General features: G+C 42.4%; 1 protein-coding gene across 2 annotated transcripts in view; it reads left to right on the plus strand.

The window, feature by feature from the left end:
- Positions 1-9,089: 9,089 nt before the first annotated feature.
- Positions 9,090-26,041, plus strand: part of LOC148028860 (uncharacterized) — a 139,175-nt gene continuing 122,223 nt past the window's right edge. Inside the window, exon 1 of one of the 2 annotated variants that reach the window (XM_087687633.1) lies at positions 9,090-9,466. In XM_087687633.1, the coding sequence (XP_087543759.1) occupies positions 9,198-9,466 (269 nt within the window). In that variant the 5' untranslated portion in view covers positions 9,090-9,197. The remainder of the gene's footprint in view (positions 9,467-26,041) is intronic. The other variant, XM_087687632.1, reaches the window with a different exon arrangement.

The following is a 26,041-nucleotide window of genomic DNA, read 5'->3' on the forward strand; positions in this document are numbered from 1 at the left end:
ATGCTCATGAAGATGTAGAGCTACTCCTTAGTCTCCCAGACCAAGGACTACCAGATGATGTCTCTGGTCCATTAAGAGTCTGTGATTCTTGCTTTTCAACCTTCACATGAGTGTCATGATCATCATCATCATCCAATGCATCACCAGTAGATGCATACCAACTACTCATTTCATCAAAGATGACATCCCTGCTCACTCTGAACATACATGTGACAGGGTTATAACAGCGATACCCTTTCTGCTCTAAAGAGTATCCAATAAAGACACATTTTTCTGCCTTTGGATCAAGCTTCTTTCGTAGCTCATCTGGCACATGAACATATACAACACAGCCAAATATCTTCAAGTGCGATATATCAGGCTTCTTGCTAGTAAAGCATTCTTCAGGAGTCATCCCATGAACTGCAACTGTGGGAGTTATGTTCATAATATAAATAGCAATATGAATAGCCTCAAACCAAAAATTCTTAGGCATATTCTTTTCAACCATCAAGGCATGTGCAACTTTTGCAATATGCATGTTTTTCCTTTCTGCAACCCCATTTTGCTGTGGGGTATACTTGCATGTAAACTATCTCTTTATCCCATGAGACCTCAAAAAATCATTGAACTCATTCGAGAGGTACTCTCCCCCTCCATCTGACCTCAAGCACTTTACTTTCAAGCCTGTTTCTCTTTCAACTGCAGCCTTGAAAGTTCTAAAGTGCTCAAATGCTTCACTCTTTTCCTTCATCAAATATACCCACAGCTTTCTAGAACAATCATTAATGAGTGTGACAAACTATGAACTGCCTCCAAGAGATACATTTTGTGTAGGCTCCCAAATGTCTGTATGCACAACATCAAGGATATTTCTGCTTACATCTCTGTCATGTGAAAAGGGTTGTCTTGCCTGCTTACCAAATTGACATGCTTCACATACCTTATGAAAAGAGAATTAAGAGAGAGAAGAAGAAGAAGAAGAAGAAAGGAAAAAAGAGGAGTGGGAGAGAGAAGGAAAAGAGAGGAGAGAGGGGGAATAAAAGGGGAGAGAGAGAGAGAGAATCAGGAGAGGAGAAAAAATAAACTAAAATAGAAAGCAGAGAGAGAGAGAAAATTAGACATAGGGAATTGGGAGAGAGAGAGAGTGAGAGGGTGAAGAAAATAATTAGAAATAGAGAGGGAAAAGAGAAGAGAGAAAGATAAGAATGGATTGTTGAGCGAAGTTGTTGTGCTTGCACGACAACTTCGCTTCGGGGCAGCAAAGCTGCCAGGAAGCGGCCTTAGCATTCCATGTGCGCGCGGAATGCTAGTGTGATAGTTTAAGGATAAATAAATTTATTTTATTCGTATGAATATTGATAAGATACTTTGATCGTGGGTCACCTGTGAAAGAGGAAGGAAGAACAATTCTCTTTCTGAAATTTGCCCTAATGACATGAATATCAACATTGTAAGCTCTACAAACCATGCTAGCCAAACCTTGGTAAATTTTTGTGCGCAATGTTTGCTAATTTTGATGACACCATGCAAGAATGCATTGCTCAATAGTACAATACACATCCATCATGTATTGTTGCAACAACCTTCCTCCTCTCAGTAGATATGCATTTGAGTCATCATGCACCTAAATATGATAAGCATAGAATTGCATCTGTGTGACACAAATCTTATTTGTTAACCAATCCGTAGGCACATCATCCACCACATCATTATATGGAATCCTTGTATGCCATCCATCTTCCCCTATTGGAAAAATCAAGACATACAACATTGGCATATACACTTGATGCAAATTTGACATTCGCACACACCAGCCCTCTCAAGTGTAGACATGGATATCACGAGGACTGAGCATCACCATTTCTAGGAATAATAATAGCAACCTCATTTCCAATAGGCACTACATATTGCCTTGACATTGAATAACTTTTTGCAATCATCATCCTCAACTCCACTACATCACTTTCCTTACAAAGAGCGATCAACTAAACAAAAAGCTTGTGCATAGATATTGTGACCATGCTTAATCTCTTGGAGCTCCTCCGACAATTTGAGAATCAAGCTAGGCATCACTTGCAATCAATTTGCCAATTCATGCTCTATATCATACACATACAATTGTGCAAATTAGGGTCTTGAATCATGCCATGTGCTAGGCAACATTAGACTAATGTGATGATACGCTGAACCATGCACACAAAATGTATGCCCATTTCCAGTGGTATCCATAAGCTCATCCACATGTATGCCCAATAAAACAAGGAAAAGGACACTATTATACCCCTAAATGTTATTTTTGAACTCACAACTATATCTATGATGACCATCAAGTAGATTTTGCAAAAGTTGAGGTGGTTCTCACAAAGATGGTAGTCTAACCCTACTATATTTTGCAACAATGTTTGTCAAATGTTTGAGAATGCACAATCCATGTCTCCACACACCACAACATTGTAGAGCAATGCATGCATATTTTATCAAGGCTCCCAATAGCAAGCACTTTGGGATCTCTGAATGCCAATACATGCATCAAGGGATGGTTGTGCAACTCTGGCAAATCATGCAAAGGAGCAAAAACCACCATTCATAGGAACAAATGAGGGTCCCTGGTGCAATATCTCATCCGGAGCATCCATTTGGTTTTCTCCGATCACTTGATTCTCTTGAATATCATTCTCACTAAGCAATGTGCCCCTCTCACCCCATATTTGTGGTTTTTCTACCACTACATGGCAATGGCCTTCCTTGGGCTACTATCCACATAGGTCAACAAGGGATGTCACTTTAACACGTTCATCGTGTGCACCATTCGTCCCACAAATGGGAGAAGCACCTCTAAAATTTGTGTATGTGGGACATTCTATAAGGACATCATTATGAATTGCTATGTTTCCTAACATATAGTGATGCAAATTGGCAATCACATCATCGTGTGACATGTTGACATTTCCCATGGTAAAATGCTGTAGTACTTGTCCTATTCACAAAAAATGTAAATCACCATGCATAGCATTGAATGGGGCAAAGCAATTGAAATACGTTTGTTGATAGTGAGAACGTAAGGGCAATGCAAAGTTGTACACACCAACATGATTGGGCACAAAAGGGAGAAATGTTCCTAAAAGCCCATGACTTAAAACTCCTCTTCAAATATTTTGAAAATATGTTCTTACTCTAGCTTGAAACTTGCATCTTTCCCTTGTACTTTCCAGAAGTCTTCTATGAATCCCTAATACATTATTTCTTACAACGTTCTTCACAATTCGAGGCATTGTCTATGAAACAACAAAAATGAATAACCTATGCAATGAACACAAAAGGGTATCTATCATAAGCAATAGTAATATTATCATAACAACTTCAACATAATAGATAAAAAGTAATGAGTAACTACATCAAAATAAATATTGAAATAATGATATCTACACATGGATCCCGAAGAAAATTGCTTCAAACTTACGCGCGTGCGCATGCGCACGCACACACACACACACACACACACACAACGTGTACGCACATATGCAATTGAGAACATGAAATAAGCAAGATGAAATTCATAAAATCTGAAGGCCCAATATCTCATGTTAGAAGCAAAAACACAATAAAATAGTTCAACCACCATGCAAAATGACTTTAATGTCTAGCAGTGGATGTGTGTATCTTTTTGTTCATTTTTGCTAGCTAACTTTGGCCTAGGAATAGCTTGAACTCCCCAACCTCCCTATGCAATTGTGCCACATGCTCCATTCGTGAAAGAAATGGGCCATAACAATCACTGGTGCATCAAAAAGGTGACCTCTCAATGTTCTTAGCTTGAAGCACATTATCCACATCATTGCAAAAGTCGTGGAATTTGTTTATTGCACCATGAGCAGTGTCAACATTGGCTTGAGTTCTTCCAATTGGAAGGTCTTCCAATGGCCCATAAAAGTATCCAAAAATCTTTTGAGTCAAACATAGCTCCTCCTCAAAGCACACCCACTCTATTTAATACTACTTACATTAAGCGAGGCCTTTAAGTATTTCTTTTGGCATTGAGGATCCACCTAGCCATGCATGGAGTACACGTTTTACTATTTTGTGTGCAATCAAGCTGTGGAAACTCTGCACAACTATCACAGGCATGCTCAAAATAATGTTCAAAAAGACATTTCCATACTCCATTGCCACAATGTCCATGCAATTTGCCCAAAAAACTTTTTGAAAAAAAATTAAACAAACAACAATAAAACAATGAAGCATACTCCAATACAAACAATAAAATATCCATAGCTTAATAAGTAAGGACATTTCTTAGAAATCATCGCTGCAATCATAAGCCAAAAAGGCACAGAGATCAATTGAAAATAGCTTTAAAAAACCAATATAATATATTCTAAAAAACTAATATAAAAAGGAGTACATCTCAATAAAATAGCACCACAAATAGCCAAGGAAAAAAACACACGTCTATTGAAGACAGTTCAAGAAGTCTCCACGCTACAAAATCTAAGTAGCAATAACTACTTCAAGACAATTTGTGGCTCATCAAGGACTGCAACCCCTTGAACCTCTACATATAAATTTTTAGGGATACAACCTCATTATTCAAAGTGCCCACATCCTCTCTCAGCAGGGAGAAAGGCAGGGCGCATCTACTACTGCACATAGTGGACCCTTGAGGAGAGTTCTCTCCCTAGAGGACCTTCCATATATCATCAAAGATGATATGTGCAAAATGATCGGTTTTTGCTATTGTGGCTCACAAATCCTTCACCTCCCGCCTAACTTCTGAAGATGATATATTAGATACGGTCTCCACATATGCATTCATGTTTCCATAGTCCTTAGCCAAGGACTTGTAATTATTCTCAAGATATTTCAAGTGCCTTAGACAATTGAGGTACTTGTCATGGAGATGCTAAACTCATTTAACTCGAACATGTTGCTTCTAAATAGCTCCCCCATTGCAAACTTTTAGTATCCTACATGCATTCTTGCATGCTTGCTTAGAGCATGCAAGCTCCACTTGAACCCCATCAACATTCTTAGCACCAGAACATCCAACATTTTCCATTCCTACATATGTAGACACATAAACAATAAGTAACATAAGAGAACATGAAAAGAGAGATCACACACTTGCACACACACACACACACACACACATAAAGAGAGATCAAAGCATCATTTTGAAAAAAATGGTGAGGGAAACAAACAATTCTACACATCCATATAAACATGCAAAATGAGAGAGAGAGAGAGAGAGAGTGTGTGTGTGTGTGTGTGTGTGTGCGTGTATGTGTTAATGCATTGCACATTAAATAGACAATGCAATCATGATGAACAAAAGGGGAGAGAAGCACAAATCTATAGTTGAATCGTGTGACATTTTAGACCACAAATAATTAAAAAACAAAAGATGCAATGGGAATTGTGTGTGCAAAGGGGAAGCCGATCTTTTTTATATTTTTTTCATGCAATACTAATTGGCCAAAGATTTGACTAGCATTTCTATGAGGGCAATCAACCCATGACTACCCCAACTTTACTACTTGCATCTTCCGTGCAAAGCATCTTGATTTGATGGACACACTTATTAAGAAAAAATAGTTTAGTGGCGTGATTGGATATGTTAGTGTTATTGAGTTTCCAAAAAGGTGATCGCCACACTCTCATACATTGTTGATTTTGGAAGAGCCATTTAAGCTTTAATTCAACAAAGCATTATGATTATACAACAAATATAAGAATAAAAGAAACTACATTAATTTCAAACAAACCGATAGATATTGGGGGTAAAGGCACATGTGCCTACACCACCCTATATTTGCTTCATACACAATGATCACATACCTATACACTCACTACAGGTAGCAAGCACCCATCACTATTACTTTATTATTTATTCTTTCAGTGACTATTAAATAAGGGAAGGATGGATATACATTGTGATTGGTGGAGTTCCCACATAAGGTATCTCCCTCTCTTGTACTCTTGCTCCATCTACCATAGCTTTTTCTTTGCTCTTGCTTCTGCTTGGATGCTTCCAATAGGGCTCTACCTTTTAATTGGTATTAGAACCAAATCATTCGAGACATCCTTTGCTTTAGGCTAGATTTAAAACTTCAACTCAAGGTTTCATGTCTATAGATTGAGAATGGGTGGCATGTAAGGCAATTGACTAGGGGCAGAGGCAAGAAATGTGACCTTGAAAATTTTGAAATTGCTCTTGAGACAACATGGTCAAGATTTCTTGAGGATGCGTGAAATACAGGTGCATGATGATGTGTCACAAGGAAATCCTCTTATTCTTGAAGAACTCGAATATGATCGATGTGGAGAGGCGTGGACTACTAAGTTGATGAAGTCTTAGCTCAATGAAGGTCAAGCTACTACACTTCATGCTGTTCTTGATACCTTGCATGCTAGTGAGAGGGTAACTTTTCTTCTTGGATGGTCCTTGAGGATCAAGTAAGACATTTCTTTATAAGTGTATTTTGGCAAAGTTGCGTGCATGGGGTCATTTGGCTTTGGTGACTACATTGTTATGCTTTTGATGCCCTAAATAAGAGTTTGAGAGATATAATGCCATACATTAAAGCTTTTGGTGGGAAGGTAGTGTTATTTGGGGGTGATTTTAGACAAATTTTACTTGTTGTGGTCAAAGGGGTTGTGAGGACATTATGAGTGCATCCCTTTGTTGCTCAACTTTGTGGTGGCAAGTAAGAATTCTAAAGTTGATGCAAAACATGCGGGCGTGTAAAAATAATGGTTCGGGGGGTACAAAATTTGTTGGGGGGCTTCAAGGTATTGGAGATAGTGCACTGTTAACAGATACACCTAATAGAATTGCACTCCTACGGACATGGTTCTACGAGGGGGGTTGTTATTGGATCTCATTGCATGTGTTTACAATGACTTCTCAATTGTGTATGATCGAGCAACTTTCTTTGCTGAAAGGGCGATTCTTACTCCAAGGAATGTGGAGGTCGAACAACTAAATCTAGAGGCAGTGTGTTTGATGTTAGGTGATGTGAGACAATATTATAGTGATGATAATATAGCTAATACAGATGATAATGCGTTTCTTTACTATTTGAATTCTCTTGATCTCGGAGGTTGGATTTCCATTGCGTTTATTACTCTTGAAGATCAATGCACCTATCACTCTCCTCCACTTAAATTTGATAAGAGGGTTGTGTAATGGGACAAGGTTGATATGTAAGGCTTTTAGTAGCAAGGTTTTGGAATTTGAGATCATTACATGTACAAACATTGGTGCCAAGGTGTTTATTCCTCAAATAACCTTCATTTCCACAACATTTCACTTTTCATTCTCTATGAGGCAACGATAGTTTCCTGTGAGACTTGCATTCACAATGATTATTAATAAGGCTCAAGGATAGACATTGTCTTCAATGGGGCTCTATCTTAATAGCACTGTCTTCACACATAGTTAGTTATATGTTCAATTTTTACGGGCAAGATCCTCTACTAATGAGCTAAAAATATTGCTACCAGATAATGATCACCATGCAGGTTCCATTGTTAATATTGTGTACAAGGAAGGCTTATAAAGAGTTTGAATGCATCTTGCTACTTTCAATATGTGTTTGGCTTCATTGTTTTAAACATTGATTCACTTTGTGAACTCATTTACATTTGTTTGTTTAATTATTTCGTTGTTGTTATGTAGGGAAACGAGGACCCCAATGTTTGGTTACTATTGTGCATCTCAAACTCAAATGAGTTTGTGAGAGAATTTCCTATATTTGGTAAAGGAGCCTAAAATGCGTAGATGTCTTGTATACGTGGTTGAGTGTCTTCGGAATCTTCTATTTCTTCAAATGTGCAATGGCCTATTTATTGAGATTATCTTATTATATGGCACTCCCTATCTATAGCCACATTGTGTCTCGGTCACACTCGAAGACAATTCCTCCTTAGTGGCAACGATAAGAATATCATGACTTGTGTTGCTCAGTTGTGTTGCATCAATTGAATATGGATATCAACCAAGGTGTTTCTTTGCCTTCGATGTAATTGAATCTATTGTTTTGTATGTTCATAAAATATACTATTGTTAATGTTGTGTTACATTGTTCTTTGTAGCACATTACATGTTTTCTATAGAAGAACAAATTGGTTCCAATACTTCAACTGCTATTGTGTTGCTTGTGCATTTGCAAATGAGGACACTTGCTATTGTTGATAGCAATAATTGCAAAAGAAGATTGTTCAAAGACTAGATGATATAGTTTGAATGTGGAAGTTTCTTTCATGTTTCATTGATTTCTTTTCCCTCTTGCAAAAGTGCATTTGTTTGAAACATAACATGGAATGGTGCTATGGATTTGAAACTATTTTATGGTTTTGGATGGAGTTCAAGTTGTCCAATATACACAACATTACGGTTGTGTTAATTCTTCATGGTGCTTTGATAATGTGACGTTTTGATGCTTCACAAACATGAATTGTGTTGTTGTGAGAAATAATGAGAGAGAGAGGAGGATGGGGAGGGTTTAAGACAACATTGAGTTATAGGCATGAGTGCACAACTAGAAGCACTTGAGCCCCTTTCCCTAGAGATCCTTTGATCCGACGGATTGTGGAGCCATCTTCCAATTCAAATGTTAGCAACACTAATCACACACCTGTCATAAATCTGCATATCTATTGATCTTGGCGAGGCACAATCTAGTCTAGCTTCAATATTCTGCTGCACATTCCTACTGTTACTTTCCTACATCTTTAGGGTCCCTACCTTTTGGTAGTGGGCTAGTGGGACCATCTCAAAACCCAACTCATTGCACTCATAAGCACTTTTCATTGAAGTTGAGGTATGATTGTTTTATGGTCTTATGTGGTAATTTTGCTCCTAACTTATCTTTTGCAGCTTCCCCACGTGAGCGCAAACTGCACACACTAGGGGGAGGAACACCCGCGCTAGTGTATAATCTATGACTAGCCTAGACTCGCCCCTTTGAGCCGGGGCGGGCGCGATTTTCGCGGCGAGGGCGGGTGCTGGACGCGTGGCACCTGCCCCCGCGTTTCTTTGTGGGGAGGTTGGGGGCTGCCACGTGGCACCCGCCCCCAATCTCCCCTTAAGTAATAGTAAAGATGTATAATCTATAACATTTGAATTCTGAGGATGACGTAGGCAACTCACAAGCAAGGAAAGACCCTCTAATGCGAGAGGGAGATTGCCCAGAAGCTACCATCGACATTAGACAATGTGGGCTCGCTCGACGGTGTTGCCCACGTGCAGTAGCAGCAGCAGCCAGTCCTCGCCTTCTTTCGAGAACTCGCTCCCACACGCTGTCCCAACTCTCTGCCCCACCAGAAGAAAATGCAAGAGCCGCCTCATGGCAGTCGTCGCAGAGTCCAACGTCGAGAAGGTGAGAGGATCTCCCCTCAGCGCGCGTGAACGGCGTCTGCAGAAAGTGCATGAAGAAAAGAAGCGTAGAGACCATCAGAACAGCAAGTACCCAGAGTGGGCAAGGCACGTACTTGATCCTTCCTTTATTTTGTGTTGGAGGTTGGTTCTCTTTGGTGGTTTGTGAACTGAAAGTTGTTGATTGTCTGTGATAAATCATTGAATGGAAGAGTGCATCTTCTGTGAGCCAAGAATAGCTCAGTATTTGATTGTTGTTTCTTTTGAGGAGAAGTACCTTGCTGCTTATAGCTGCAAAAGGAAGAATTTTGCATCATTAGGAATGATCATTTACTACATACTGCTCATTCCTCATCGTGATTGTACCACCACGAGACAGCAAGATACACTATCTTGCGGCTGCCTCAACTGGTTGTCGTACTTGAACGTGTTCTCATACCTTGAGGTAGAGTTTCAGCATACACATGGCTTCCAACTACACTTTCCTGCCAAGGGCAAGTAGTACGAAAACCTATAAGATGAAGCTGGTCTTGCTAAGGTGGTGACACGTGTTTACCACAAGTGCAGAGTTTGCTACCACTTTTCTGCACATTGTGTACAATCCATGCGTGAGAGATTGCACATGCAGTTACACATCTTGGTTTTTATATGTCTGTTATTTTGATTAACCTGCAAGAATCACATCCAGAACAGATTAGGTCAGAAGTGTCATTTGTAGGTATCATTCAACCATCATAAAATATGGGCATATAATCATCCCCTTTTGGTAAAAGAAATGTATGGGCATGTTTCCTTCTCAAGGGAATATGTTCATTTCTAAAGAAATGCATGGACGTATTGTCTTACCATCTCTATAGGGTTTCCATTGTTAAATTTAGCATGATATATGCGATGCCCATTTTGGAGGAAGGAAATACATTGGGCATGCATTTTAGAAGCACATCATATGGGGATATATGATTTGTTATAGGCACATCTTTGGGTTGAGTTTTATTCTATTAAGGTGAACTAGCTTATTGATGCCCATCTTCTCCAAATCAATTTGTGGATGAGTTTCATGCAAAGTTAGAGCAATAGAAGGGTTTGATACCATGGTCTTGGACATTAGTTGATTGTATTTTAGGTGAAGGAATACAGTTCAAACTTCTAGGAAGCAATTGACTTTGCCAATAGTGATTATGATTAAGCTCATTTGGAACTCTTTTCCACACTTTATATGGTCTTAATTATTGGAGACTAAGAAGGCAAAGGAAAAATAAAAGCCTTTTGAGACTCAATTTCTTGGTATTATTGCGAACTCAAATGATCAATGATTGAGATACTGGTGTCCCATAATGCACAAACCTTGAGATCTTTGCATTGTTGAGAATTAATGTTAAGATCCATATATGGGCACCCTTTGTCATATTTGTGCCATGTCTAGGGACTGGTCTTGCCATGTGAGCATGACCATTTTGAGTTGGACCATATTTTTCCTCTCTTAGAGTCATGATCGACAGTTTGGGGACTACTTATATATAGTGCACTACACATTGTCATGTTTAGTATTTCATTGTGGTTGAATTTTTCGATCATTCAATATTCTCCACATTGTTCATTCTCACCATTGAAGCTTTTGGGAAAGGTGCTCACAAGTTTTCCATTGGAATGTAGTCTAAGCCTATGTTACTTGTGAAGGAAGGCCTCATAGTTTTTAGTGTTCATGGTTAAATCTTGGTTGCGAGCCCTATGTTGAGCGAGTGAGGGACATCAAGATATTTATCGTGTAGTTATTTTGGCCACTTTTGGTCATTTTATATTGTCCCTATTTTTTGGGTCCATCCCCTTTTTTTTTTTGGCTTGGGTCACTATCCTAGAGGATTTGGTTGTTGTCCTAGTGGATACTAGGTTAGCCTTGTCTCTTGATAGGCCTTACCTACCAATTGGTTGACAATACTTGACTCATTGACTTCTTCCATCTCTTGCCTTTCCTCTCCTAGTATGACTCATAGTCCTAGTGCACAACTGAATAGAAGAAAAGAGAACCCAAGAAAGTTGGCAGAGATATTTGGCCGAGTGTGAATTAGCTAGCTTAGAGAGCCAACAAGGAACTTGTAGCAGGTAGCATTTGAAAGGGGATCACTTGATGGCAATAACTTGGACTCGGGGTCCACGGGACAAGAAATAGGCCGATACTCAGCCATACCAAATTCCCAAAGTAACTCGGAGATGTACTTGTGTTGGAAATAAAGATCCCCTATGCCATTTGATATATCTTCAAACCAAGTAGGAAGTAAAGGATCCCAAGATCCGTCATGTCTAACTCTTGTTGCAATTTGTCTGCCGAGTCCAATCAACCTCTTGTGAATCCCTTCCTACGATAATAAGGTCATCGACACACAAGATGATCAACACACATCTATCGCCCTCAACCTTATAATAAAGGTTGGTGTCATGATCTGAACGATGGCAACCACTTTGTAAGATGAAGCGATTAATCCTTTGGTACCAAGTTCGAGAAGGTTGCTTGAGGCCATAAAGGGCCTTGCGCAACCTGTAAACATGGTCCTTCTTCCCCCATATAATAAAACCAAGAGGCTGAGATATATAAATCTCCTTCTCTAAGACACCATTTAGAAAGGCCCACTTCTCGTTCATTTGCTAGCCAATGGTGATGAGTGGCTAGATCCAAGATAACTCAAATAGTGGATATTTGAGCTATAGGTGTAAAGGTCTCAAAGTAATCCAAACTTGCTGCTAAGAGAATCCATTGGCAAGAAGCCGAGCCTTATGCTCATCCAAGATCCCATTTGCAAGATACTTGGTCTTGTAGACCCACTTTACACTAATCACCTTCCGCTTATTCGGATGAGGAACCAGCTCCCAAGTTTGTTTCCGCTCAATAGAATCGAGCTCATCTTGCATAGCATTGTGCCAAACCTCTTGTGCAAGGCCCTCACCAATTGTAGTAAGCACATTGTCTTGAAGAATCTATGACATAAGGGTATAGTTCACGTAGAATGAACTATCTTGCTAGGTTTGATTCTTGGCCGATTTGTGTGGGCCAAGGCATCCCAGGGAACTGAGTAATCCTTGAATCTTGCATGAACCACCGATACCACCTAGGGATGGTGATAAGCTTAGCTTGTTGCGAAGAAGACCTAGAGGTTGCTAGTACCGGTAATGCACCTGTTTGTGGAAGTTTGCAAAAGATGTTTGAAGGGCTTCTGCCTATTTCTTTTGATGATACAGTTGGAGCTTCATTAAATGAACAAAATGTTCAGCCATTGCTCCATTAAATAATGCAGAAATTTAGCCTATGGCTGATCTGAATATTCAGCAAGATGTCGAACATGTGGTTCATCAAGAGCATGTACATAATCAAGAGGCTAGACATACACCTAGATGGTACTTACAAACTCTACAAAGTCATTTGGATGCTCCTTTTGCTGGTCGTACTCCAAGACAAACACGTTTGCATAATCATGCTAATGCTATGGAGTTTGTTATGGTAGCAAACACACTTGATGATGATGAGCTTGATTCTTTTGAAGATGCACAACAGAGTGCACATTAGATGGCACCAATGCAAGTTGAATATAATTCTATCATGAAGAATTAAACATGGGTTTTAGTTATTGCCTGTTGGAAAGAAAGCCATTGGTACTAAATGGGTTTATAAGTTGAAATGAAAATAAGTACAAGGCTAGGCTTGTAGCAAAAGGCTATATGCAAAAGAAAGGCATTGATTATGAGGAGACATTTGCTCCTACTGTTAGAGATTGTCATGCCATGGGCATACATTTTCCTCAGTTAGGCTGTGCACATATACAGTTTTCCAGCTGGGCAGTCATTTGAGAGAGTTTTGGTGTCCGGAGCAGGTTTGTTCATTTGTCAGTGCCATGTTAGTAGTGCCATATCAGTAGTAGACACGCAGGATGCAATCAGATTGCCGCATGGTAGTCCAGTCGGCCAGATTTGCAGCATAGTCTGTTGCATTTAATGCAGCCAACCTGACAGTTTTTTTGGCATTTTCAATAGGCTATAAATAGCCTAACACAGTTGAAAAACCCTTCCCCCTTCACCCGCAATTTGCGTTTTTGCATTTCTACATTTTGTATTTAGGGTTTGTAGCCCCAAAAAGGGGCGCCACCCTAGACTGACTATGCCTATTTATAGGTCACTCTCTCATTCATTCCTCACGGCTGATTCATTCAGTCCGTCACCTCTTCTCTCTAGCCTCAAGCCAACCCCTGTGGAGGAGGCGAGTATGCGACATTAGTATGCTCACCTGGATGGCGTTTTGTAACACGATGCCCTTCGAGAGGAACAACCCCACATACATGGCATACCCCCGAAGGGTAGGTGTAGATTTTGATGCCACCCTCCACGGGCGTTACGACTTTCCCATTATCTATAACTCCAATGTAGTTTCCTTCGAACATGCCCTCCTCTTTAACTCAGAAAGCCTAGATGACTCTATGACGCGCTTCCTCGCAGATTTCTCTTCAGGTGCTATGGCACCCTTGTTCCCTTGTATCACATTCATTCCATTCATCAGAGTTTCTTCTCTCTTCTGAGTCACGGAGCTAGTGGCTTCTCTCCCAAGGTTGAGTTTTGGGTTCTAGCTCATCCAGTCTCTTGGCTATCTTCAAAGGTCTCCTTTCAGGTGGTATTCTCAGATTACAGGCTTCTTCGTCCCTTGGTCAGCATGGAGCCACCTCTCAAGATCGAGTATAGGCATATCCTTATGGTTCTCGGCACCACATAAAGTCCGATATTTCTCCTATGCATTGCATGTTTTCATTATCTTTGTACTAGGGTGCTTGGGCAATCGAACAATTTTCCCATAAAGGGACACTGTCCAAGTGGCACCTGCTGCATGAGCATTCTTCAGCATGTAGCATTGCATCTCTACCTCACTCTTCTCTTGTTCCCCTTTTTGGGCTTGAGAGGGGGTGTTGAGAAACCCTTCACCCTTCACCCGCAGTTTGCCTTTTTGCATTTCTGCGTTTTGTGTTTAGGGTTTGCAACCCCAAAAAGGGGCATCACCCTAGATTGACTATTCCTATTTATAGGTCACTCTCTCATTCATTCCTCACGGCCGATTCATTCAGTCCGTCACCTCTTCTATCCAGCCTCTCCACTACCCTCACACCCCTTCAGGAGGACATTGCGGTTCGTGGTTCATGGCTGTCTTCATCATCTTCCTTGTGCTATGGCACCCTTGTTCCCTCGTATCACATTCATTCCATTCATCAGAGTTTCTTCTCTCTTCTCCTCTTCTCAGTGTTTATCGAGTTCACTTTGTGTTCCTTCCCGCAAACCCTATTGTCTCGTTGGTACGTCATCTTTTGACAAACACCAGCACACTCCCATTAATGCAGTTGCAGATTTCAGGGCAGAGATCGGGCAGATTGCAGCAGACTTCGAGGTGTCTAGCAAGGAGACATTGTTGAGGTCGAGATAAGCAGACATACGGACTGTGCCCGTGTACATATCTGCATTCCTTTGTATTCAGCATACTTTGTACAACAGATCTTGTTCTCTCTCTCTCTCCTCTCTGTGTTCACCCTACTCTTTGAGTATTGGTCCCACGCTTCCGCACTGTTGTACTCTAACATGGTATCAGAGCAGTGAAGACAGACTGATTGAGTGAAGAACCCTTTTGAAGAGGAGATTTCAGCACGACACAAGACTGCGTTTCCAGCGTTCGAGGGTGAGCGGGAGGGCTGCGCATTGGAACAAGGCTGAAGCGAGTGTGGACGTGCGGGAAAGGAGCAAAGTTGGTGAAGTTGTTGCTGTTCCAAGAGAAGGAAGGTTGAGTTTTTGGCCTTCAAGTGCATTACCTTTTCATCGCCTCCGGTGGGTGGAGGAGTGGGACAAGCGAACCATAGTCCTAGTAGGTTGTATTTTCATAGTGAGAGGGGGCTGTTTTTGTGTTTTGTGCAAGTATTGTAGGTGAAGATTCTTTTGAGGCCGAGACAAAGTTTTAGGCGATCATGGACTGGAAGGTGCCTTGGAAGGTGCCCGTCCTACTGTTTCTTCCGTCAGATCAAAAGCTCGATGGCAAGCACTACTGCATCTGATGGGTCATGATGCATGCCATATTGGAGTCCTATGATTTGGCGGAGCTTGTTATGGAGGCTATCCATTGTCCTTCTTCGCGAGATGAGTGGAGTCTCTCTTCTAGTGATAAGGTGGAGTTGGCAAAGGCACATGCACATTGGGATAAACTCAATGCTCGCATTCGGTCGTTTTCATTTCTCTCATATACTACAGTTGTTATTTATTATATTGAGCATTTGATGGTGGCCCGAGAGATATGGCTGGAGTTGGATTAGATGTATAATTGGATGATTGTCTTGAAGTGAGTTTCTTTGGAAGTGCAGATGCGGACCATGAGTGTTAATAAGTCATTATCCATGTGGGAGCATATCAACAAGCTGAGGTAGCTTCAGATGCAGGTTCAAAACGTAGGGAAGGTGATCACTTTTGAAGACATGGCGATAACTTTTCATAGTTACTGCCCTACTTCAGTGGTTTTTATTGTGCCTTGATTGCTTCAGGGCGGTTTGAGACTCTTTGGTGGGAAGATTTGGTTTCTATGGTCTTGGACCAAGAGGAGCAATTGAAAGGAACCGATGCTTTGAAATTTGAGGCCTTGGTTGGTCAATCCTCTTAGAAAAAGGGGAAGGACCAAAATAAGAAAAAGGATGAAAAATCTAAGAAGAACAAAGATAAGGAATCTACTTGTCACATTGGTGGCAAAACATGTCACTAGAAGAAGGATTGCCCTGACAAGGAGAAGAAAGAGAAGGAGAAGAAGGAGAAATGTTCAAAGGATTCTGGAGCGGTGGCTGCTCCCTCATGTGCTGCTTTCCTCCATTTGGAGATGGTTGAGGATTCGTCCCTGACAGCTTCTAATGCTGAATTGACGGCCCCATACAGTTGGGAATGGATTGTTGACAGCGGTGCCTCCCGGCACATGACTCCTTTAGCAAGTGTTACTCATTTGTGGCCTTCGCATGGTCAGATTCTCATTGGTGATAGTTCATCTATTCCTATACAGGGATGAGGTAACATGCATCTTATTCTAGATGGATGTGGTGGTGCCCATGCATCCAAGGTACTTTATGTGCCTTCTTTGGGGTATCATCTTCTCTTGGTGCACAAGATTTTTGCCCTTGGCCTTTTGGTCGAATTCAATGTGGATTCTTTTCGGATTCTTGATTGAGGATTGAGACATATTCTTTCTTCAAGTTATGAGAAGAATGAAGTCTACAAGTTGCAGTCTTCTTTTACCTTGACTTCTCTTCTTCTTACCTCTCAAACTCAGTCTGAGCTTTGGCATGCTTGGTTTGGCCACCTCAATTATGATTACCTTCAGAAGGCATCTAAGGGCTAGGCTGTTCGAGGTTTGCTGGATATTGTGGTGAGCTAGCAGCCTTGTGTATCATGCATCCGTGGGAAGCAGACTCGTGATGGTACTGTTAGCAGTCATGTTTGTCATGCCTTGTCATCTCCTGCCTGTGAGTCTCAGTCTGAGTCAGACGAGGACATTAGGAGCTCTGACATGTCTGTCATGTGTTATGATGGGGGAGGCTAGTCACTCTCGACTGGTTGTCTTAGGATGTGTATTTCTTTTTGGCCTCTTTTAGTGGGCAGCCACTGGCTGCCCGGCCACTTTTTGGTCACTGTTGTGGGGCGCCCATTTTAGGGCATTTTTAGGGTTTGTGCCCATTTTAGGGTTAGGGTTAGGGTTTGTCCTTTTGCCTATTTATAGGCAGCCCCCCTCCCCACTTGGTCACTTGTCTTCTTGCAGATTCCGACACTCCTCCCCCGTGGTGGTGCTGCCATCATCATCAGCCTGATCTGGTGCCCTCACTGACGCTGTGGGCTGCGTGCAGGGACTGATCAGTCCATTTCAGTGTATTCAGCATTCATTTCAGTCAGTGCAGATTTCTCTTCCTTATTTTCTGGTTTCTCTCTCTCTCTCCCTCCGTGTTCGTATTCCCTCTTCCGCAGCGCACTCTCACATGGTATCAGAGCCGAAGGAGAGTACACGGAGCTGAGATTTACGCGGAAGAACACCCACAACTTTGCGTTTGCTGGTCAAGACGTCTCCAACAGCTGAGGCGTCACCTTCTGCACCATCTTCTTGATCAAGGCGGCCTGTTTTGGTGTCACATCTTTGCGTTTGCTGCTGGCGTCATCCCCAACAGCCAAGGCGGCCCTTCCTGGAGGTCCCAAATATTTGCGTTTGCTGCTGGCGCCTTCTCCAGTGGCTGCCACGTCATCAACAACCTCTTCTTGCTTGCGTTTTCAGCCAGGCGGCCTCCCCAACAGCTGGGCGACATCTTCCTTACTGGCGTTTTGAGGCAGGAGGCTGTTTTTCTGTGGTGATTGCATCGTTAGCATTTGCGTTTGACATCATCCTTGCGTTCTGTGCAAGGCGGCCAGCTCAGGAGCTTCTGGTGTTTGTGTTTCGGCACCGGCAACCTTCCCTTCTTGTGTTTTGGTGTTTGCAGATATCGAAGATGTCTTCTCATCAGTTTACGGGCTTTGATGACTCAGATGACGAGCTTTTGTCTCGACACTCATCTGAACGGAGGCGTGATTTCTATCACGAGGACCGTCGTCCGGAGTCTATTCCTCTTTCCCGTCCCCCTTCTATTCATGTATCTCGGCGAGCCTCTTCTAGTGGGCCGAAGATGCAGCCTTTGGTACCCCCTGTACAGGTACCCGTACTTCCTCAGCTGCCCAAAGAGGACCGGTTGGATGGCTCCAACTTTTCTCTATGGTCCTGCAAGGTGGAGTGTATCTTGGACTCCTTCGATCTTTGGGAGCTTGTTTCTGTTCCTATTCCCCGGCCTAAGGTGGATCCCGCAGATGGGACATCTATGGATCGTGCAGCCTTATGGGATCGGCTCAATTCTAGAGCCAGATCTTTCCTCTTTCTGAGTTTGTAGGATTCTGTCCTTGTTTATGCTCACAGGTTGAAGACTGCAGCAGACGTGTGGAGAAAGCTCACGTCTCTCTACCATTAGAAGACGTTTGCCCACCGGATATCTCTCGAAAAGAAGTTGCGGATGCTCGCTTTTGATGATAGTCCTTCCATGAAGGACCACATCAACAGATTACAGGATATGAGGGATGAGTCTGCATCTCTCGGTCGGACGATATCTTCTGAAGACATGGCTATGATTCTTTTGACTCAGCTGCCATCGCCTCGGTTTGATGTCTTCTACACCAGCCTTCTTACATGGAGGACCCGTGAGAAGCTTCTATGGGAGGAGCTATCCCCGCTTGTCTTGGAGCATGACGAGCGACTCAGAGAGGTTAGTGCTAGTGGATCCGACCCCACTAGAGCCTTTGTTGCAGGTTCGGGGGGACAGAAGAAGAAGAAGACGAAGTCAAAGGCTAAGAAGAAGGACAGTTCTTGAGGCTCTGACTCAGATTCAAAGAGACCGAAGTGCCCACACTGTGGGAAAGGGACACATCTCGAGGAGAAATGCTAGAAGAAGTACCCTCACCTTCGTCTGGGAGCGAAGGATGGATCTACATCGGAGCCTTCTTCTACCTCTACACCAGTTGTTACCCATGAGTCAGTGTTCCTTCATATCCATGCTTTGGAGGAGGATCCTTCTTCCGTGGCTGCAGTGTCTTCTGCGCAGCCTTGGTTAGTGGACAGTGGTGCTTCGAGTCATATGACTCCCCGAGGTGATTTGTTACAGGATCTCCGTCCATCAGAGGGTTCAGTCACTGTTGGTGACATTTTATCGGTGCCTATTAGTGGTGTTGGCACATTGCCTTTGTTTACCGACCGCCGACCTTCGAGCTCCTTTTCACAGGCCCTATATGTTCCGGATTTGGGCCTTCCCCTCCTCTTAGTTTATGGCCTTACGAGGCTTGGCACACGAGTGATCTTCACCGAGCATGCCGTTGTTATTGAGGATTCTCTTACAGGAGCTGTCTTATCTACAGGTTGGCAGGAGAGCGGGCTTTACAGGCTCCATTCCCCTTCTTTGATGCAGGGTCCTCCGAGGCAGTCTATTGCTACAACCGTTCCCGCTTGTGCACCTTCTATTCCACAGGTTCCTTCCCATCCCCCACCCTCTCCTTCGGTGGTTCCCTCGTACCCCCCATCCCTTTTAGCGGGGGACGATCTCGGTGATGCGGCTGTGGATTCCCTGGCCCCTAGTGTTTTAGAGGGGGATTCCCAAGATCGTGAGGAGCTCCTTCAGCAGCAGTCTACATCGACGGACTTCATTGACCTTGGCATTCCTCTTGCCACCCCAGGATCCGTTTCTCCCTTGGCCTTCCGCCACATCCAGGATCTGAGAGGGGGTGTTAGCAGTCATGTTTGTCATGCCTTGTCATCTCCTGCCTGTGAGCCTCAGTCTGAGTCAGACGAGGACATTAGGATCTCTGACATGTCTGTCATGTGTTATGATGGGGGAGGCTAGTCACTCTCGACTGGCTGTCTTAGGATGTGTATTTCTTTTTGGCCTCTTTTAGTGGGCAGCCACTGGCTGCCCGGCCACTGGCTGGTCACTGTTGTGGGGCGCCCATTTTAGGGCATTTTTAGGGTTTGCACCCATTTTAGGGTTAGGGTTAGGGTTTGTCCTTTTGCCTATTTATAGGCAGCCCCCCTCCCCACTTGGTCACTTGTCTTCTTGCAGATTCCGACACTCCTTCTCCCCCGTGGTGGTGTTGCCATCATCATCAGCCTGATCTAGTGCCCTCACTGACGCTGTGGGCTGCGTGCAGGGACTGATCAGTCCATTTCAGTGTATTCAGCATTCATTTCAGTCAGTGCAGATTTCTCTTCCTTATTTTTTGGTTTCTCTCTCTCTCTCCCTCCGTGTTCGTATTTCCTCTTCCGCAGCGCACTCTCACAGGTACTCCCAGCAAGGCTTTGAGGTGGTCTTCCGCACCCTTGGAGCTTGTTTCTACTAATCTTTGTGGACCAATGAGGATGAAGTCCCTTAGAAGATGGAGCTTGTATTTCATGATGATTGTGGATGATTACAACATGATGACATGGGGCTATTTCTTGAAGATGAAGTCGAAGACTTTCTCCAACTTTAAGGATTGGTTGCTCTTTGAGGAGAACTGATCGGGGCGGAAGCTGAAGACATTATGATTGGATGAGGGCGGAGAATTTGTTTCTAATGAACTTACTCGTTTTTGTGCAGATCATGGTATTCGCCAGGAGTTTGCAAATACAAACACCCCTCAGGAGAATGGCATATTGGAGTGGAAGAATTGTAGTGTGATCTATTGGGATAAAGGCTTGGTTTAACCCTCCGTGTATAGTACACGCACATTGTACATGTGAATGCACCCTTACGTGCCCTAAGTATAAATACATTTTACTCTTTGTGTACCAACATATTGTTGGTACACTCTTATCAAATTGTACTTGACTTTGCTCTCTAACTCTCTTCCTTTAGCCATCACACTCTCACGCTCACTCCTCGAACTTCTGTCACTCTCAGTTGCTAACCTGCGCTTCTCGAGATGTGATGGGATCAGCTGATAGTGTTGACGATCGGCAGACAGTTGGAGTTCTTGGCGACTTGTGTGTCGGGCAGTTGCAGGTGAACAGTTTGGGCGACTGGTGGCGTGGTGATGAACTGGGCGGACAGAAGCAAGCGTGTGGCATGACTGGGCCGCAAAAGGAATTGGAAGTATGTCTAGTGGAGAATGCAACAACTTAGCTTATAATGTAAAAGGCAGGGTTGAAAAGAAATGCAAATGCAGGGAAGAGAAACAGGAGCAAGAGCAAAGGAAAGGGAAAGAATGACATTACTTGCTATCACTGTGGTCGGAAGGGCCACAAGAAACTTGATTGCAGGTATTAAAAGAAGGAACAAGAGAGAAAGAAGAATGCAGGAGATAAAAAGAAGAAGGAAGATAAGATAGATGTATCTGAGGCAGCCAAAGGCAAAGAAAAGGCCAATGTGGCCTCTAGTGTGGTCATAGAGGAGCTTGCAAATACAGAGGTTGATGTATTATGTGCAGTTGATTATGATGCCCTTGTATGTCACATGCAGGATATGTAGATTACCAAGGCTAATGTGATTGATGCACTCTTGTCCGTTGATGATGGTGTCACTCAGACTTGGATTGTAGACTCTGGTGGCTCTTTCCATGTGACTCCTTGCTTGGAGTGTTTTGCTATGTTCAATGCACGCGGTTATGGAAAGGTGTATCTTGAAAATAACCATGCTTGCAGCATTGATGGGATTGGCACTGTACACTTGTCTTTAGACAATGGTCAAGAGCTTGTGTTGAAAGATGTCTGGCATTAAAAAGAGTTTACTATCTGTTGGTCAGCTTGACTTGCATGGCTACACCACATTGTTTGGTGGTAGTTTGTGGAAAGTGGAAAAGGATTCCATGCTGATTGCAAAAGGAACCAAGAAGGGCACTTTGTATTGTTTGCACTCTAAATCCTTGAATTGCAAGTTTCTTGCAGTTGTTGAAATTTGCAGCCACTTGGAGTTATGGCATAAGAGATTAGGCCATATGAGTCAAAAAGGACTTGATGTTCTTACCTCTTTGAAGAGGGTTGATGGAAAAGGCTCTAAACTTGACTTTTGTAACGAGTGTCAGTTTGGAAAGCAAATAAAAAATTCATTTTACTCTAGTGTCTCTCGTAAGTCCAATGTCTTGGACTTAGTGCATTCTGATGTACGTAGTATGCCCGTGAAATCATTGGGTGGTGTTGCATGTTTTATCTCCTTTATTGATGATTGTTCTAGGAAGATTTGGATTTATTTGTTGAAAAAGAAACGTGAAGTGTTTGTTGTTTTAAAACTTTTCATGCATTTGTGACCACTCAGACAGGTAGAAAGCTGAAATGCTTGAGAACTGATAATGGGGGTGAGTTCACATTGATTAAATTCAAGTCCTTTTGTGACTTGCATGGTATTAAGAGGGAGCTTACAACCCCTTACAACCCTTCTGCAAATGGGGTGGCTGAAAGATATAACAGGACTTTATGTGAAAGGGTGCGGTGCATGCTGTCCGCTGCTAATCTCCCTCATGAATTTTGGTGAGAGGCACTCAAAACCATGGCTCACATTTGCAACCGCTCTCCAAATAGGTCCTTAAATAATGTCATCCTTGAGGAGGTTTGCATAAGAGATTAGGCCATAGAAACATGAAATAGGGAACGAGAACGGGGAATAGGAAGACGGGGACGGTGACGGTTGACGAGGATACCAAACCTAGGAAATGGGGATGTGGGAATGGGAACGACATTTAAAAAAATTAAAATTCATGAAAAAAAATTAATATTTCACTCATAATCCATGTGGACTCTGGAGTGTTATAACTTAAAACCAAGGTATATAATCCACAAGGACAAATCATTTTAAGTTTTAACTTTAAGTATCATGCATCATTCTAAAACTACTCATTAGAAATTGAATTGCAACTTACAAGGCTCAAGAGGTAAGCTATTCAATTATAAATAATAAAATGCATAATACATATGCCACAAATGATAAAACAATGAACAATGAACTAAACTTTAAAGTCTAAGCTGAAAGAACATGTCTATGGTCTTATTGCCCAAAAACTTAAAAGATTACAAATATGAAGTCTAATCTTTGAAAGAACATGCTCATTGCCTCAAAAAAGACTACAAATATAAAGTCTAATCTCTAGACTGAAGCAAAATGCAGCATGCCAAAATAGCCCAAAGGGCAACTGCAAGATTGCAAGACTCAAGTACAAATATAATATTGGCATGGCACAATTGTCAACAGCCCAAGTGTCACACTGCATCAATGATCATAATATCATATACAATGTACATGTGCCATGTATCATGAGAGTCTGAGACTCATGATAAGTAAACTAAATCAAAGATCATCATCATGATTTGAGACTGCTCTAGCTACTCTTGAAGTGCCAGCCTCATCATCATATGTACCATGAATTGCTACATCTCCCTCAACATCAGCATGTGTCTCCTCTTCTTGCTGCATCTCCCACTCTGTGAATGGATCGGGCTTTGTTGTCAAACTGTTACATAACATCCTCAAATTAGTACTAACGAATACTAGATCGTTTGCCCTCTCCACACCAAGACGGTTCCTCTTCTTTGAAGCAATGTGAGCGTATGTACTCCACAATTGCTCCGAACAAGAGGAGCTAACTGACTGACTCAAAATGTGGATGGCTAGTTGCTGCAACTCAGGACCATCTGAACCATAGTCCTTCCACCACAAAGCTGCCCCAATCTTACATCGATCCTCCTGTGCATCCTGTAGGGACCGGTTAGGCACAGAGATCGAGACAGACTGTCGCTGCGCGAAGTGAGAGAGAGTGAGAGAGAGCAGAGTAGAGAGTGAGCACGTTTTCAGGTACAATGACAAGTGTGTATCTTTCGGTTTTTAGATAGATATATATGTGTAAGTACAAATGTTGAGGGTGTATTGACACCCGAGCACATTTAAAAGGCACGAGGCCTTTATTTCATAGGCACGGAGATCGAGACAGACTCTCGCTGCACGAAGTGAGAGACAGAGAGAGTGAGAGAGAGCAGAGTAGAGAGAGCACGTTTTTAGATACAATGACGAGTGTGTACCTTTAGGTTTCTAGATAGATATATATGTGTAAGTACAAGTGCTAAGGGTGTGTTCACACCCGATAACATTTAAAATGCACGAGGCCTTTATTCCCAACAACCTCCCATCTAAAGGCAATGTGCCGTAAGAGGAGAAAAGAATCAGCTAAGTCTAGGTATGTACAAAGCTGAAATACATATATCTATCCACCTCCCATCATCTGTCGGCAATGAGCAAACCGCTTTGCTGGAAGATCCTTCGTGAGAAGGTCTGCAGGGTTATCATCTGTATGCACTTTGATAAGCTCAATGCTCTTGCTACGAAGTACATCTCTAATGAAGTGGTACTTCACCTGTATGTGCTTTTTCTTTGCATGAAAGACAGGATTCCGTGCTAGCATGATAGCACTTTGACTATCACAATGGAGAATAGATAACTCTGTGATGCCAAGCTCTCCCACTTGACGTGAAAGCCATAAAGCTTCCTTGCATGCCTCAGTGGCAGCCACATACTCTGCCTTTGTAGTAGACAATGCAACATAATTTTGTAGCCTGGAGATCTAAGAGACTTCTCCTCTTGTGAAAGTAAACACATATCCAGAAGTGGACTTCCTGCAGTCCGCATGACCAGCATAGTCTGCATCTGTAAAGCCAACAACAGATGCCTTTTGCTTCCAAAGCAGATGCACAACTCCTTTGTGCCTTTGAGGTATCTCATAATACCTTTCACTGCATCCCGATACTTCTTGCTAGGGGTTGCCATGTATCTGCTAACCACTCCCACTGCAAAGGCAATGTCAGGACGTTTAGCAACCATAGCATATATAAAATTGCCAACAGCTGAAGCATATGGCATCTTCGCCATTTCAGCCTTCTCATCATCAGATGTAGGGTTGTCCTCTGCACTAAGTTTCACATATGGAGGCAATGGAACCCCAATTGTTCCCCCTTCTTTCATATTGAAACGTTGCAAAACTTTGGAGATATACTCCTGCTGAGTTAGATAGAGTAAGCCTTTCGATCTATCTCTGAGTATTCGCATGCCAAGAATGTGATTTGCATCACCAAGATCCTTCATGTCAAAGCTGCCATGAAGACTTTGCTTCAATGAATCCAAGGCATGAGTATCCCTGCGAGCAATCAGCATGTTATCAACATACAAAACCAAGATAATCAGGCTGCCATCTGCTGCCTTCTTAGTGTACAAGTAGTGATTCACTTGACTTCTATGAAAGCCTTGGGACTGCATGAATGTATCAAACTTATGATACCATTCTCTTGGTGCTTGTTTCAACCCATACAAACTCCTTTTGGGTTTACATACCATTTTTTCTTTCCCTTGTTCAACAAACCCTTCAGGCTGCTGCATATATATGTCTTCATGCAGATCACCATGTAAAAACAGAGTCTTTACATCCATCTGTATGAGCTCCATATCCTCAACTACAACCAAGCCCAAAATGGTTCTCAATGTAGTCATCTTGACTACAGGAGAGAAAATCTCATCAAAGTCAATTTCATGCTTCTGCTTGTACCCCTTTGCAACCAATCTTGCTTTGTACTTTGGTGAGGAACCAAAAGTGACCTTCATCTTGTAAACCCATTCGCATGGAAAGGTTTTTTGCCTTTTAGGCAATTGCACCAAGTCCCAAGTGCCATTTTTTTCAAGAGATTCCATCCCTGACAGCATGGCTTTATACCATTTCTTGCTGTCTTGTCTGTCCATTGCTTCCTTGAAGCAAGACGGTTCACCATAGTCTATCAACATGACATAATCAGCTACATTAATTGCACCAGAAACAAATCTATTAGGTTTTCTAGTAGCCCTAGACGATCTCCTAACCCAATGGTCATTGTTTGCTGGCTGATCTTGCGAATTTCCATTTTCATCATGTTGGTCTGGCATTTTAGCCTGCAAATCAGCATTAACAGCTTCTTGTCCTAGCTGTTCCTGCACATGTAATGGCTCATTTTTATGGGCAATAGCTGGCTGATCATTTCCAGCATCATTCACTGCTTTTATAGGTTCATTTACAGCAGGTATTTGCTGCTGTACAACGGGCACATTTTGCTGTCCAAAAGGTATTTCTTCCCGGAATACAACCCTGCGGACCTCC

The sequence above is a fragment of the Lygodium microphyllum genome, chromosome 11, assembly GCF_053477565.2.
Source record: "Lygodium microphyllum isolate KBCC chromosome 11, Lygodium_microphyllum_v1.1.10, whole genome shotgun sequence".
In the NCBI taxonomy this organism is placed as follows: domain Eukaryota; kingdom Viridiplantae; phylum Streptophyta; class Polypodiopsida; order Schizaeales; family Lygodiaceae; genus Lygodium; species Lygodium microphyllum.